This window comes from Nerophis ophidion, unplaced genomic scaffold, assembly GCF_033978795.1.
Source record: "Nerophis ophidion isolate RoL-2023_Sa unplaced genomic scaffold, RoL_Noph_v1.0 HiC_scaffold_154, whole genome shotgun sequence".
Lineage (NCBI taxonomy): Eukaryota > Metazoa > Chordata > Actinopteri > Syngnathiformes > Syngnathidae > Nerophis > Nerophis ophidion.
In genome coordinates this window covers 26,506-43,274 of record NW_026907076.1, presented here as the reverse complement: position 1 = coordinate 43,274, position 16,769 = coordinate 26,506, and the positions used below count along the sequence as shown (strand labels likewise).

The following is a 16,769-nucleotide window of genomic DNA, read 5'->3' as shown; positions in this document are numbered from 1 at the left end:
TTAGCATACAGTATGCAAACACGACAGTATGGTTAGCATACAGTATGCAAACACGACAGTATGGTTAGCATACAGTATGCAAACAATACATATCTCATGGAGGGCCCCAAAAACTTATCAGAGTTACTGTAACGGAAATAATGTGTTTGTTTATATTTAGATGAGTCTTCTTTAAAAACAACTCGGGTGTGATGGGAATGAGGAAACCCGGCCTCAGGGGCGTTCCAGTAGAAAATAGACAACAGTAACGTGGAAATTCCTGCTAACGTTAGCATGATAGCATGGACATTTTTTAAAAATGTTGACACCGTACAACTCATATTCATACAACTTGCCATGTGACATGCGAGTACTTTGGTAATTGTCAAGTAATTTGGTACTTGACATATGATAACTGTTGGCATGTAAACACTAGCATGATAGGATGCTAACATTTTTAGCAAATTTTGCTGCCGTACAGTCATAACTTGGTACGTGACGTACATCATCTGTTAGCATAGATCTATGATTCAAACCTCGAGAGGCGTCCCAGTTGAAACTTCCAACTCGGAAGTCGGAAATTCCGACTTCCCAATATAAATGGAATGCATTATAACTTGCTAATTGACACATGCTAACTGTTGGCCTTTTAACGTTAGCATAATGCTAACTGCTGGCCTTCCAACGTTAGCATGATGCCATGCTAAGTTTTGTGCCATATTTGCTGCCGTACCCCTCAGTCATACAACTTGGTATATGCTAACTGTTGGCATGCCATTGTTAGCATGATAACTTGCTAACATTTACACCAAACTCACTTTTATTTACACCAAACTCACTTTTATTCACTCCGGCTTTATTTTGACAACCAGAAAAAAAACATTTTGAGGGCTAACCTGACATCCACAAGAAGAAAAGACAAGAAATGTGTTTTTTTCTGACATGTCCCAGATTGTTTTTCATCAACACAAGAAAGGTTTCTCTTGGAGTTGACAAAATAAGAGAAGTAGCAAAGCGGATGCTGCAGCATGTTGGTGAGTAGTTAGCAACATTGCTACAAGTAAAGAATGTGCTTATATTCAACCTTCTTCTTCGTTTAAGTCCTCAAGCGCTTTAGTTGGCCTTCATAACTCAGGTTTGATTCTTTCAGCAGGTGTCTGTGCTCACTGGCAAATTGTCTGCCAAGAAAGCAAGCAGGCGATTGCAGGAAAAGTAAAGCAGGACATGAGCGTTGACGCCAAGCAACAGTTAAACATCTGGCCTGCTGCTGGAGCCACTTGAGGAAAAGTCAAACATCTGGCCTGCTGCTCATGGTCCTGCTGGAGCCACTCTGCACGACCTTGAGGAAAAGGGCGTCTGCGTAGAGAAGAACTGTCAGGAGTGAGGTCAGGAACAACAATCAGGGGACAACTCACCGTTCCTGAAGCTTCCCACGTCCGATTGCTGCACAGAAGACAAAACATGGAGTTAAATAGTCACCGGTCTACTCAGATCCAAACATGGTCTGTACTATTAGTTAGCCTGTGATTTACTAAGACCAGGTACAACTCGGAGCGCCTTACTTAAATGAAGCTTTTGTGTGGGCTTCGCCATGGAAACACTCATTTACTGCACATGCATGTAATCATGCTGTGGAGTTGTATTGTTTCTAAACATGCAGGAGACATTTACCACTTTTTGTGGACATTTTAGAAGCACACTTTCAGTGCAGCTACAATTTATTTTTATTACCGCGAATGGTGCGCTAGACACATTTCTAAATACCTCCCTTTTTGCATTGCTTTCAAACTACTAAACTATGATACCCCCCATGGACCAAACTAGCAGAAGTTGTGTTACCTGGCCCGGAGGAGGGCCGAGCTTGTCAGCTCAGCGAGCATCTGGTCGACGGGCTAGCCACGGATCCCGGCCGGGCTCAGCCCGAAGAAGCTACTTGGACACACAATTTTCTCCGCCACGTGGGCCTAACACCCACAGTCGGAACCAGTGGGGTCAGGTGCGCTGCCAATTGGACGGCAGTGAAAGTGGAGGCTCCAGACGGACCAATTCGGGGCAGCAGAGGCTGAGTTTTGGGACGTGGAACATCTTGACCCTGGTGGAGAAGGAGCCTGAGCTGGTGCGCTACCGGTTGGATCTGGTAGGGCTTACCTCTATGCATCGCAGGTGCTCTGAAACCCCAGTCCTGGACAAGGGCTGGATCTTGTTCACTTCTAGAGTTGCTCAGGGTGTGAGGGCCCAGGCGGTTGTGGAGATATCCACGAGTCCCCGGCTGAGTGCCTGTACGTTGGAGTTTACCCCGGAAGACAGGAAGGTCACATCCCTTCGCCTTAGGGTTGGTGGGGGGGAAATTCTGACTGTTGTTTGTGTGTACGCACCAAAAAAGAGTTCAGAGTATTTGGCTTTCTTGGATACCTTGCGTGGGGTCCTGTATGGGGTGCTGGTAGGATATTCTATAGTTTTCCTGGGGGGCTTCGCATGTGGGCATTGACAGTGATACTTGGACTGGCGTGATTGGGAAGAACGGTCTCCCTGATCTGAACCTGAGTGGTGGATTGTTATTGGACTTCTGTGCTACTCATGGACTTGTGATAACAAACACCACGTTCAAGCATAAGGATGCTCATAGGTGTACCTAGTACCAGAGCACCCTAGGCCAAAGATCAATGATCTATTTTGTAATCGTATCAGCTGATCTGAGGCCGTATGTTTTGGACACTCAGGTGAGGAGAGGGGCTGAACTGTCAACTGATCACCATCTGGTGGCGGGTTGGGTCAGATGGAAGGGGAAACCTCTGGACAGACCTGGCAAACCCAAGCGTGTAGTGTTGGTGAACTGGGAATGTTTGGAGAGTCCTTTGTTCGGAGTGACTTCAACTCCCACCTCCGACGGGACTTTTCTGCCATCCCTGTGGAGGTGGGAGACATTGAACAGGACTGGGGAATGTTCAAAGCCTCTTTTGCTAAAGCTGAGAGCTGTGGCCAGGAGGTCTTAGGTGCCTAAAGGGGCGGTAACCCTCAAACACCCTGGTGGACAGCGGTGGTCAGTGAAGCAATCCTACTGAAGTATGTTATCCCGGGGGACTCTGGAGGCAGTCGCAAGGTACCGACAGGACAGTGGCTGTGGCTGTGGACGAGGCTAAGGGTGTGGGAGCAGTTCAGGGAGTCCATGGAGACGGATTATCGGGCGGAATCAAAACTGTCTGGGAAGACCATACCCCACCTCAGAAGGGTGAAGCAGGGAACCATCCAAGCTATGTACAGCAAGAATGGGACTCTGCTGACTTCAAGTGAGGAAGTCGTGGGGCGTTGGAAAGAGCACTTTGAGGAACTCCTGAACCCAACTATATCAGACACACTCTCTGACAGGAGCGTAGCCTGAGGATGATGGGGGATTGACATCGATCTCTCGGAGTGAAGTCACTGAGGTAGATGGACAACTCCACAGGTGCAAAGTTCCGGGGGTTGACGAGATTCGTCCAGAAATGCTGAAGGCTCTGGGTGTTGAGGGACTGTCATGGTTGATACGCCTTTACAACATTGCGTGGACGTCTGGGACAGTGCCGAGAGAGTGGCAGACTTGGGTGGTGGTTCTTCTATTCAAAAAGGGGGACCAGAGGGTCATCCAATCTCTGTACAACCAAAGCGAGAGTTGTGTCTCTGTTACCTATCCTGTTTGTGATTTTCATTGTCAGCATTTCTAGGCAGAGTTGTGACCATGGCGGAGAGGGGATGCGTCTCGGGGGGTATAAGGTTGTGTCACTGCTGTTTGCAGAGGATGTGGCACCATCGGTTTGTGAACTTTGACTCTCACTGGATGGTTTCGCAGCCGAGTGAAGGAAAGATGGAAAAGGAAATCAGTCAGAGAATGGGAGCAGCTAGGGCAGTATTGCAGTCCATCTGCCGCGTTGGTGTGACCAAACGAGAGCTGAGCCAGAAGGCAAAGCTCTCGGTCTACTGAGCTATGTACATTCCTACTCTCACCTACGGTCATGAAATGTGGGTCATGAATGTGGGTCCAAATAATAAAATGGCGGATACAAGCGGCCGAAATGAGTTTCACCAGAAGGGTGGCTGGCATCTCCCTTAGCGATAGGGTGAGAAGTTCAGTCACCCGAGAGAGACTCGGAGTAGAGCCGCTGCTCCTTCGCCTGGAAAGGAGTCAGCTTAGGCGGTGCGGGCATCTTGTGCGGATACCTCAACAGCGTCTCTCTGGGTAGGTCCTCCTTGCACGTCCCACTGGGAGGGGCCCCCACTGCAGGCCCAGGACCGGATGGGGGGATTACATCTCCTTTCTGGCCTGGAAACGCTTGGGAATCCCCCAGGAGGAAGTTGCTAATGTTGCTCTGGAGAGGCAAGTCTGGGGGTCTCTGCTGGAGCTGTTGTCCCCACCACCACATTCCAGATAAGTGGTTGAAGATGGATGGATGGATCCTGCATGTGCTAAATAAATGGGTTGTACTTGTATAGCGCTTTTCTACCTTCAAGGTACTCAAAGCGCTTTGATCATGATGTTTTCCTCCCAGTGTTGTGGGCTTTTCTATGTTTGCACATGCTAAATGAAATACTAACTAGTGCTGACAAAACAATGTAATAAATCACATTGCGTGTGCAAAATCATGATATTTTCCTCCCAGTATTGTGGGCCTTTCCACGATCAGCAAATATTTGCCATATTTCTGTAGATAGGTTGTTTGGCAACACTAAATGGTCCCTAGTGTGTGAATGTTGTCTATCTGTGTTGGCCCTGCCATGAGGTGGCGACTTGTCCAGGGTGTACCCCGCCTTCCGCCCGATTGTAGCTGAGATAGGCACCAGCGACCCCAAAAGGGAATAAGCGGTAGAAATGGATGGATGTAGACAGAGGCAAGATGGATTGCATGCCTTATTTTGCTCACTTAACAGATCCTCTGCTCACGAGTTAAGTAGATCATCAGGTGATTTAGTACATGCAAACATTTAGCAGCTCAGTGTTTGAGTCATGTATCAAGTATTTAAAAACCTGTGCAAAGTGTCAAGCAGGCTTTTATGTACATGCATAACAACCAAGCTGCAGCCACTTTGCAGAGGAACTACTTTTTGTGGCGCAGTCACACCAAGCTTAATTAGCTACTGTGTTGCCTTCCAGTTTGGAATGTTCATGCGAGTCCAGACCTGGACCAAACAGGGTCCACAGGCCACATGCAGCCCATTAAGCTTGTGGATGCGGCCCGCAGGACGTTCTTGTTTTACATCTTTAACATGAAAAGTGTATTGGTCGTCATGATGTGCAGTCTGGTTTGGAAATGACTAAGACTTGAAATAGACTAAGTATATCAATGGTTGAAGTCTGCACTTTCCATCCATCCATCCATCCATCTTCTTCCACTCACCCGAGGTCGGGTCGCGGGGGCAGCAGCCTAAGCAGGGATGCCCAGACTTCTCTCTCCCCAGCCACTTGGTCCAGCTCTTCCCGGGGGATCCCGAGGCGTTCCCAGGCCAGCCGGGAGACATAGTCTTCCCAACATGTCCTGGGTCTTCCCCGTGGCCTCCTACCGTTCGGACGTGCCCTAAACACCTCCTTAGGGAGGCGTTCGGGTGGCATCCTGAGCAGATGGCCAAACCACCTCATCTGGCTCCTCTCCACGTGGAGGAGCAGCGGCTTTACTTTGAGTTCCTCCCGGATGGCAGAGCTTCTCACCCTATCTCTAAGGGAGAGACCTGGAAACTCATTTGGGCCGCTTGTACCCGTGATCTTGTCCTTTCGGTCATGACCCACAGCTCATGACCATAGGTGAGGATGGGAACGTAGATCGACCGGTAAATAGTTGAAGACTAAGGTGAGATCATTAGAAGAAAATGTCATAACGGTAGCTACAGTGTTGATGTTCAAGATGTAAAAAATGATGTAGAATATCTGACGGGTCAGCTTGAAAAGCTTAATGGACTTAACTAGTCCAGGTGTGGACTAAAAGATTAGGACTTGTCTTGGGGCGTGTGGTGGGTGGTGGGTGTTGCGTTCAAGGTCTCACCCTGGCCGGCCCGTCAGCTTGTTCTGGGTCCACCTTGGGAGCTGCAAACAGACATACTGTATGACCTCATGTTGGCTGATGTCCAAACAGGAAGTGAAAGTTGGACTCACGCAGTGGCTTGACCATGCTGTCCATGCCGTGAACCACGCCGTTGGTGGCCATCAGGTCAGCGTGTGCCACCGCCACTCGGTTGACAAAGACCGTGTAGTTTTTCTGAAGGGGGGGGATGGGGGGGTCATGAGTGTGGACCAGCATTTAGGACCAATGCTGGATGAAGTGTGACCACTGACCACGCCCAACTCCAACCTGTCACCCTGCAGAGGTTTGACTCGGGTGTGAGACCCCACCCCGCCGCTGACCAGCATCCCGTCGCCAAGATGGTATCTGAGGGTGGCCGCCAGCTGCTCGCCGTTTCCTGGTGAGGACAACAGCACTTGAAACATTCTCCTTCCCGCTGATGACATTTCACTTCTTTATACGTTAGTAAACATTCTCCTTCCCGCTGATGACATCTAACTTGTTTATACGTTAGTAAACATTCTCCTTCCCGCTGATGACATCTAACTTGTTTATACGTTAGTAAACATTCTCCTTCCCGCTGATGACATCTAACTTCTTTATACGTTAGTAAACATTCTCCTTCCCGCTGATGACATTTCACTTCTTTATACGTTAGTAAACATTCTCCTTCCCGCTGATGACATCTAACTTCTTTATACGTTAGTAAACATTCTCCTTCCCGCTGATGACATTTCACTTCTTTATACGTTAGTAAACATTCTCCTTCCTGGAGGGAAATGTTTTCCAACACTTGAAGAAGGTCACAGCCAAAGAAGGAGACACTTTGCTATCTTAAAGAAGAAGAGTCACACATCTTGTTGAGCACAATCCACAGAAACTTAGCTGGACTTTCTTGTCATGGGCCACAATGAGGGCAATATGTAGTAGTATGAATACTAGCACACCATGTCTCAGGTGTGCTAGTCAGGAACACATGTGTTTGGGGCTGAAAACAAGCCACGCCTACTCTGCTGTCTTCCTGGTGTGAGCTGCTGTGACCTAGATTACAGTAATAACTAGATTACAGTAATAACTAGATTACAGTAATAACTAGATCACAGTAATAACTAGATTACAGTAATAACTAGATTACAGTAATAACTGGATTACAGTAATAACTAGATTACAGTAATAACTAGATTACAGTAATAACTAGATTACAGTAATAACTGGATTACAGTAATAACTAGATTACAGTAATAACTAGATTACAGTAATAACTAGATCACAGTAATAACTAGATTACAGTAATAACTAGATCACAGTAATAACTAGATTACAGTAATAACTAGATTACAGTAATAACTAGATCACAGTAATAACTACATTACAGTAATAACTAGATTACAGTAATAACTAGATTACAGTAATAACTGGATTACAGTAATAACTAGATTACAGTAATAACTAGATCACAGTAATAACTAGATTACAGTAATAACTAGATTACAGTAATAACTAGATTACAGTAATAACTAGATTACAGTAATAACTAGATCACAGTAATAACTAGATTACAGTAATAACTAGATTACAGTAATAACTGGATTACAGTAATAACTGGATTACAGTAATAACTAGATTACAGTAATAACTAGATTACAGTAATAACTATATTACAGTAATAACTAGATCACAGTAATAACTAGATTACAGTAATAACTAGATTACAGTAATAACTGGATTACAGTAATAACTGGATTACAGTAATAACTAGATTACAGTAATAACTAGATCACAGTAATAACTATATTACAGTAGTAACTCCTGTAAAAGTGCTGACTTCAACCATTGATATACTTAGTCTAGTTCAAGACTTACTCATTTCAAACCAAGACTGCACATCATGACGACAAATACACTTTTCATGTAAAAGGTGTGTGTGTCAATCAATCAATCAATCAATCAATGTTTACTTCTATAACCCTGAATCATGAGGGTCTTAAAGGGCTGCACAAATAAAGATAATAATGTAGAACGAACGAAAATGTTAACGGGCTGCATGTGGCCCTCGTATTTTGCCCAGGTCTGTAAAATTAGCAAAAAAGCAAGCATGGGAATATCAGAATGCTAACAACAGGCCGTGCATGCATGCAGTCTAAAAATGAACAAGATTGTGCATGCATTCAGTCTAAAAGGAGCAAGATTGTGCATGCATGCAGTCTAAAATGAGCAAGATTGTGCATGCATGCAGTCTAAAATGAGCAAGATTGTGCATGCATGCAGTCTAAAAGGAGCAAGATTGTGCATGCAGTCTAAAATGAACAAGATTGTGCATGCATTCAGTCTAAAATGAGCAAGATTGTGCATGCATGCAGTCTAAAAGGAGCAAGATTGTGCATGCATGCAGTCTAAAATGAGCAAGATTGTGCATGCATGCAGTCTAAAATGAGCAAGATTGTGCATGCATGCAGTCTAAAAGGAGCAAGATTGTGCATGCAGTCTAAAATGAGCAAGATTGTGCATGCATTCAGTCTAAAATGAGCAAGATTGTGCATGCATGCAGTCTAAAATGAGCAAGATTGTGCATGCATGCAGTCTAAAATGAGCAAGATTGTGCATGCATGCAGTCTAAAATGAGCAAGATTGTGCATGCAGTCTAAAATGAGCAAGATTGTGCATGCAAGCAGTCTAAAATGAGCAAGATTGTGCATGCATGCAGTCTAAAGTGAGCAAGATTGTGCATGCATGCAGTCTAAAAGGAGCAAGATTGTGCATGCATGCAGTCTAAAAGGAGCAAGATTGTGCATGCATGCAGTCTAAAAGGAGCAAGATTGTGGATGCATGCAGTCTAAAATGAGCAAGATTGTGCATGCAGTCTAAAATGAGCAAGATTGTGCATGCATGCAGTCTAAAATGAGCCAGATTGTGCATGCAGTCTAAAATGAGCAAGATTGTGCATGCAGTCTAAAATGAGCAAGATTGTGCATGCATGCAGTCTAAAATGAGCCAGATTGTGCATGCAGTCTAAAATGAGCAAGATTGTGCATGCAGTCTAAAATGAGCAAGATTGTGCAAGCATGCAGTCTAAAATGAGCAAGATTGTGCATGCATGCAGTCTAAAATGAGCAAGATTGTGCATGCAGTCTAAAATGAGCAAGATTGTGCATGCATGCAGTCTAAAATGAGCAAGATTGTGCATGCATGCAGTCTAAAGTGAGCAAGATTGTGCATGCATGCAGTCTAAAAGGAGCAAGATTGTGCATGCATGCAGTCTAAAATGAGCAAGATTGTGCATGCATGCAGTCTAAAAGGAGCAAGATTGTGGATGCATGCAGTCTAAAATGAGCAAGATTGTGGATGCATGCAGTCTAAAATGAGCAAGATTGTGCATGCATGCAGTCTAAAATGAGCAAGATTGTGCATGCATGCAGTCTAAAATGAGCAAGATTGTGCATGCATGCAGTCTAAAATGAGCAAGATTGTGCATGCATGCAGTCTAAAAGGAGCAAGATTGTGCATGCATGCAGTCTAAAATGAGCAAGATTGTGCATGCATGCAGTCTAAAAGGAGCAAGATTGTGGATGCATGCAGTCTAAAATGAGCAAGATTGTGGATGCATGCAGTCTAAAATGAGCAAGATTGTGCATGCATGCAGTCTAAAATGAGCAAGATTGTGCATGCATGCAGTCTAAAATGAGCAAGATTGTGCATTCATGCAGTCTAAAAGGAGCAAGATTGTGCATGCATGCAGTCTAAAATGAGCAAAAATTGTGCATGCATGCAGTCTAAAATGAGCAAGATTGTGCATGCATGCAGTCTAAAATGAGCAAGATTGTGCATGCATGCAGTCTAAAATGAGCTAGATTGTGCATGCATGCAGTCTAAAGTGAGCAAGATTGTGCATGCATGCAGTCTAAAATGAGCAAGATTGTGCATGCATGCAGTCTAAAATGAGCAAGATTGTGCATGCATGCAGTCTAAAGTGAGCAAGATTGTGCATGCATGCAGTCTAAAAGGAGCAAGATTGTGCATGCATGCAGTCTAAAATGAGCAAGATTGTGCATGCATTCAGTCTAAAAGGAGCAAGATTGTGCATGCATGCAGTCTAAAATGAGCTAGATTGTGCATGCATGCAGTCTAAAATGAGCAAGATTGTGCATGCATGCAGTCTAAAGTGAGCAAGATTGTGCATGCATGCAGTCTAAAAGGAGCAAGATTGTCCATGCATGCAGTCTAAAATGAGCTAGATTGTGCATGCATGCAGTCTAAAATGAGCAAGATTGTGCATGCATGCAGTCTAAAGTGAGCAAGATTGTGCATGCATGCAGTCTAAAATGAGCAAGATTGTGCATGCATGCAGTCTAAAATGAGCAAGATTGTGCATACATGCAGTCTAAAAGGAGCAAGATTGTGCATGCATGCAGTCTAAAAGGAGCTAGATTGTGCATGCATGCAGTCTAAAATGAGCAAGATTGTGCATATATGCAGTCTAAAGTGAGCAAGATTGTGCATGCATGCAGTCTAAAAGGAGCAAGATTGTGCATGCATGCAGTCTAAAATGAGCAAGATTGTGCATGCATGCAGTCTAAAAGGAGCAAGATTGTGCATGCATGCAGTCTAAAATGAGCTAGATTGTGCATGCATGCAGTCTAAAATGAGCAAGATTGTGCATGCATGCAGTCTAAAGTGAGCAAGATTGTGCATGCATGCAGTCTAAAGTGAGCAAGATTGTGCATGCATGCAGTCTAAAAGGAGCAAGATTGTCCATGCATGCAGTCTAAAATGAGCTAGATTGTGCATGCATGCAGTCTAAAATGAGCAAGATTGTGCATGCATGCAGTCTAAAGTGAGCAAGATTGTGCATGCATGCAGTCTAAAGTGAGCAAGATTGTGCATGCATGCAGTCTAAAGTGAGCAAGATTGTGCATGCATGCAGTCTAAAAGGAGCAAGATTGTGCATGCATGCAGTCTAAAAGGAGCAAGATTGTGCATGCATGCAGTCTAAAAGGAGCAAGATTGTGCATGCATGCAGTCTAAAACGAGCTAGACTGTGCATGCATGCAGTCTAAAATGAGCAAGATTGTGCATGCATGCAGTCTAAAATGAGCAAGATTGTGCATGCATGCAGTCTAAAATGAGCAAGATTGTGCATGCATGCAGTCTAAAGTGAGCAAGATTGTGCATGCATGCAGTCTAAAAGGAGCAAGATTGTGCATGCATGCAGTGTAAAATGAGCAAGATTGTGCATGCATGCAGTCTAAAATGAGCTAGATTGTGCATGCATGCAGTCTAAAAGGAGCAAGATTGTGCATGCATGCAGTCTAAAGTGAGCAAGATTGTGCATGCATGCAGTCTAAAAGGAGCAAGATTGTGCATGCATGCAGTCTAAAATGAGCAAGATTGTGCATGCATGCAGTCTAAAAGGAGCAAGATTGTGGATGCATGCAGTCTAAAATGAGCAAGATTGTGGATGCATGCAGTCTAAAATGAGCAAGATTGTGCATGCATGCAGTCTAAAATGAGCAAGATGGTGCATGCATGCAGTCTAAAATGAGCAAGATTGTGCATTCATGCAGTCTAAAAGGAGCAAGATTGTGCATGCATGCAGTCTAAAATGAGCAAAATTGTGCATGCATGCAGTCTAAAATGAGCAAGATTGTGCATGCATGCAGTCTAAAATGAGCAAGATTGTGCATGCATGCAGTCTAAAATGAGCTAGATTGTGCATGCATGCAGTCTAAAGTGAGCAAGATTGTGCATGCATGCAGTCTAAAATGAGCAAGATTGTGCATGCATGCAGTCTAAAATGAGCAAGATTGTGCATGCATGCAGTCTAAAGTGAGCAAGATTGTGCATGCATGCAGTCTAAAAGGAGCAAGATTGTGCATGCATGCAGTCTAAAATGAGCAAGATTGTGCATGCATTCAGTCTAAAAGGAGCAAGATTGTGCATGCATGCAGTCTAAAATGAGCTAGATTGTGCATGCATGCAGTCTAAAATGAGCAAGATTGTGCATGCATGCAGTCTAAAGTGAGCAAGATTGTGCATGCATGCAGTCTAAAAGGAGCAAGATTGTCCATGCATGCAGTCTAAAATGAGCTAGATTGTGCATGCATGCAGTCTAAAATGAGCAAGATTGTGCATGCATGCAGTCTAAAGTGAGCAAGATTGTGCATGCATGCAGTCTAAAATGAGCAAGATTGTGCATGCATGCAGTCTAAAATGAGCAAGATTGTGCATACATGCAGTCTAAAAGGAGCAAGATTGTGCATGCATGCAGTCTAAAAGGAGCTAGATTGTGCATGCATGCAGTCTAAAATGAGCAAGATTGTGCATATATGCAGTCTAAAGTGAGCAAGATTGTGCATGCATGCAGTCTAAAAGGAGCAAGATTGTGCATGCATGCAGTCTAAAATGAGCAAGATTGTGCATGCATGCAGTCTAAAAGGAGCAAGATTGTGCATGCATGCAGTCTAAAATGAGCTAGATTGTGCATGCATGCAGTCTAAAATGAGCAAGATTGTGCATGCATGCAGTCTAAAGTGAGCAAGATTGTGCATGCATGCAGTCTAAAGTGAGCAAGATTGTGCATGCATGCAGTCTAAAAGGAGCAAGATTGTCCATGCATGCAGTCTAAAATGAGCTAGATTGTGCATGCATGCAGTCTAAAATGAGCAAGATTGTGCATGCATGCAGTCTAAAGTGAGCAAGATTGTGCATGCATGCAGTCTAAAGTGAGCAAGATTGTGCATGCATGCAGTCTAAAGTGAGCAAGATTGTGCATGCATGCAGTCTAAAAGGAGCAAGATTGTGCATGCATGCAGTCTAAAAGGAGCAAGATTGTGCATGCATGCAGTCTAAAAGGAGCAAGATTGTGCATGCATGCAGTCTAAAACGAGCTAGACTGTGCATGCATGCAGTCTAAAATGAGCAAGATTGTGCATGCATGCAGTCTAAAATGAGCAAGATTGTGCATGCATGCAGTCTAAAATGAGCAAGATTGTGCATGCATGCAGTCTAAAGTGAGCAAGATTGTGCATGCATGCAGTCTAAAAGGAGCAAGATTGTGCATGCATGCAGTGTAAAATGAGCAAGATTGTGCATGCATGCAGTCTAAAATGAGCTAGATTGTGCATGCATGCAGTCTAAAAGGAGCAAGATTGTGCATGCATGCAGTCTAAAATTAGCAAGATTGTGCATGCATGCAGTCTAAAGTGAGCAAGATTGTGCATGCATGCAGTCTAAAATGAGCAAGATTGTGCATGCATGCAGTCTAAAGTGAGCAAGATTGTGCATGCATGCAGTCTAAAAGGAGCAAGATTGTGCATGCATGCAGTCTAAAACGAGCTAGACTGTGCATGCATGCAGTCTAAAATGAGCAAGATTGTGCATGCATGCAGTCTAAAATGAGCAAGATTGTGCATGCGTGCAGTCTAAAATGAGCAAGATTGTGCATGCATGCAGTCTAAAGTGAGCAAGATTGTGCATGCATGCAGTGTAAAATGAGCAAGATTGTGCATGCATGCAGTCTAAAATGAGCTAGATTGTGCATGCATGCAGTCTAAAAGGAGCAAGATTGTGCATGCATGCAGTCTAAAATGAGCAAGATTGTGCATGCATGCAGTCTAAAGTGAGCAAGATTGTGCATGCATGCAGTCTAAAAGGGGCAAGATTGTGCATGCATGCAGTCTAAAATGAGCTAGATTGTGCATGCATGCAGTCTAAAAGGAGCAAGATTGTGCATGCATGCAGTCTAAAAGGAGCAAGATTGTGCATGCATGCAGTCTAAAATGAGCTAGATTGTGCATGCATGCAGTGTAAAATGAGCAAGATTGTGCATGCATGCAGTCTAAAATGAGCTAGATTGTGCATGCATGCAGTCTAAAAGGAGCAAGATTGTGTATGCATGCAGTCTAAAATGAGCAAGATTGTGCATGCATGCAGTCTAAAATGAGCTAGATTGTGCATGCATGCAGTCTAAAATGAGCTAGATTGTGCATGCAGTGTAAAATGAGCAAGAGAACCTGATTTCCTTCAAGGTAGGTAAAACTACTTTGATGGATGAAGATGGACTTGGTGTTTAGTGGAGGCTCCACATTCCAACATGGGACGAGGACTCACGCATCATCTGGCTGACTTCTGTCTGCGGCAGGGCGTTGAATGCGTGGTTGGTTGGGGCGAAGAAGGTCAACGCTCCGGGCTGGTTGAGCATCTCCGTCATTCCGGCCGTCTGGATGGCTCCCACCAGAAGGCTGAAAGACAGCGCTTGTGGACGTCTCCTCGCTGGCCGTGCAGCTAAGTGTTTCGTGCTCACCTGAAGCGGTCGTCCGCCTTCAAGACGTCCATGACGGTCCCCATGGGCGGAGTCACCACTTTGTCCACGGTCAACATGGTCCCGTAGCGCCCGGTCTTGTCGTGGGCAGCGAGGCAGGCGTTCTCGATGCACAAGTTCTACACAATATCCATCAAGGAGTAAATGAGTTAGGGTCAGAGGCTCCAATGTTGAAGTGAAATGCTGACACAAAGCAGCATGAACGGAGGCATACTTGCACTTCTCCTAACATGCTCACTGCTGCCTACTTTCTCTTCTTATATTTTACCCTCGTATTTGTATTCTTATTGTTATATTTTTTATACCCCTATTATTAGGGACCGATGTCCCTTTGGGACAGAGGACTCTATTGAATTTCTAGTGTTTTATTATTCTTTATTATTATTATTATACCGCCGCCTCTTTGAGCTGTAATTTGACCGCCTTAGCGTGCTTCAAAACTCTGTTAGACCTATATTTCATAGCCTAATACCCCCCAGCTAAAATCAACAAGAAGTTTGCAATTCCCCCTTCAATAATAACAAAAGTTGGCTAACAAAATGTCGCTTTTTTTCAAACATGATCTCCTCTGAGGCCGTTTGTCGTTTCAGCTTCAAATAAACACAGAAAAGAGATTAAACCCTTCTGATTAAAAGTTAAAGAAAGAGTTTAAATTAATACCCCGGTTTGGATTTAATGAGCCCGCAAAGAACCGCTGCGCTGGTGCTGTTGTGCTACTTCTGTCACAAAATGGCGGCTTCCTAATCAAACAAAACTGCTTGTAACTCACTGTAGGACTGTCATCTACACATGAAACAAAAACCTCAATGTAGGTCTCACTGAGACCTATATTTTTACTTGACCCTCTTCCTGGGAAACTGATCAAGGAGCTCTTTGTATTATTAGGTCCATCAGTGCTAAATATTATAAACTTATCACTTTCCTCGGGCACTGTTCCCCTAGCATTCAAAAAAGCGGTTATTCATCCTCTTCTTAAAAGACCTAACCTCGATCCTGACCTCATGGTAAACTACCGACCGGTGTCTCACCTTCCCTTTATTTCAAACATCCTCGAAAAAATTGTTGCGGGGCAGTTAAATGAACACTTAGTGTCTAACAATCTATGTGAAACCTTTCAATCCGGTTTCAGGGCAAATCACTCGACCGAGACAGCCCTCGCAAAAATGACTAATGATCTATTGCTAACGATGGATTCTGATGCGTCATCTATGTTGCTGCTCCTCCATCTTAGCGCTGCTTTCGATACAGTCGATCATAATATTTTATTAGAACGTATCAAAACACGAATTGGTAAGTCAGACTTAGCCCTGTCTTGGTTTAACTCTTATCTTACTGATAGGATGCAGTGTGTCTCCCATAACAGTGTGACCTCGGACTATGTTAAGGTAACGTGTGGAGTTCCCCAGGGTTCGGTCCTTGGCCCTGCACTCTTCAGCATCTACATGCTGCCGCTAGGTGACATCATACGCAAATACGGTGTTAGCTTTCACTGTTATGCTGATGACACCCAACTCTACATGCCCCTAAAGCTGACCAACACGCCGGATTGTAGTCAGCTGGAGGCGTGTCTTAATGAAATTAAACAATGGATGTGTTGTGGGACATGCGCATTCTGCGTCTCCCTCCGCTACGAGTCCAACCTGAGGACCCGCTGACAGCGCATTCCAGACACGCTCCTGCACTCATCAAGCGGACCGCGCCCACTCTTTGCCGCAGCACACCTGTGACTGATGACGAGGAGCTGCTTAAGAGACCAGTGGACCTAGGGATCCTTGCGGGAACTTAGTTCTCTGTTGAAGTACAGTAAGCGATCATCCTGCATTATGCAAATCCTGTTTTCCTTGTGTTCAAGTCTCTCCGTGGTTCTCAGTGTCTTTTCCCGTGTCCCCGCAGAACTCTCCGTCACCTGCAAAGTGAGCTGTGCATCTCACTCTTCCCCGGATCTCCTTCGTCCTCGGATTGCTTCCTTCGTCCCTCGACTCCTCGCTTCCTTGCACGGACTGCCCTGCCTGTCTTGCCCTTATTGGACTGCATCGCTTCTCTCAACACGCACCTCCAACACTTTGGTAAGACACTCCAGTTAACCTACACACATAGCCTCACACCACATACACTTTTGAATCTATAGTTCACTTTCCATTCCCTTAGTTCGTTTTCTATTGTTTGATTATTATAGATATGTGATTTAACATTTATATATATATATATTAAATCTCTGTACACTACTGCCACCTGGTGTCCGTTTGCCGTCACGTCCTTAGTAAACCATAACAGGATGTCCGCTAACTTTTTGCAACTCAACGCCAAAAAAACGGAAATGCTGATTATCGGTCCTGCTAGACACTGACCTCTATTTAATAATACAACTCTAACATTTGACAACCAAACAATTAAACAAGGCGACACGGTAAAGAATCTGGGTATTATCTTCGACCCAACTCTCTCCT

At 44.4% G+C, this 16,769-nt stretch overlaps 1 protein-coding gene across 2 annotated transcripts in view; it reads right to left on the bottom strand.

Moving 5' to 3' along the window:
* Positions 1-797: 797 nt before the first annotated feature.
* LOC133547697 (transforming growth factor-beta-induced protein ig-h3-like) overlaps positions 798-16,769 on the bottom strand; it is a 38,479-nt gene continuing 22,507 nt past the window's right edge. For both annotated transcript variants that reach the window (XM_061893249.1, XM_061893250.1), the window contains exons 7-13: positions 14,305-14,441; positions 14,112-14,242; positions 6,278-6,402; positions 6,098-6,200; positions 5,988-6,028; positions 1,395-1,422; positions 798-1,335 (exon numbers count right to left, since the gene is read on the bottom strand). In XM_061893249.1, the coding sequence (XP_061749233.1) occupies positions 1,268-1,335; positions 1,395-1,422; positions 5,988-6,028; positions 6,098-6,200; positions 6,278-6,402; positions 14,112-14,242; positions 14,305-14,441 (633 nt within the window). In that variant the 3' untranslated portion in view covers positions 798-1,267. The remainder of the gene's footprint in view (positions 1,336-1,394; positions 1,423-5,987; positions 6,029-6,097; positions 6,201-6,277; positions 6,403-14,111; positions 14,243-14,304; positions 14,442-16,769) is intronic.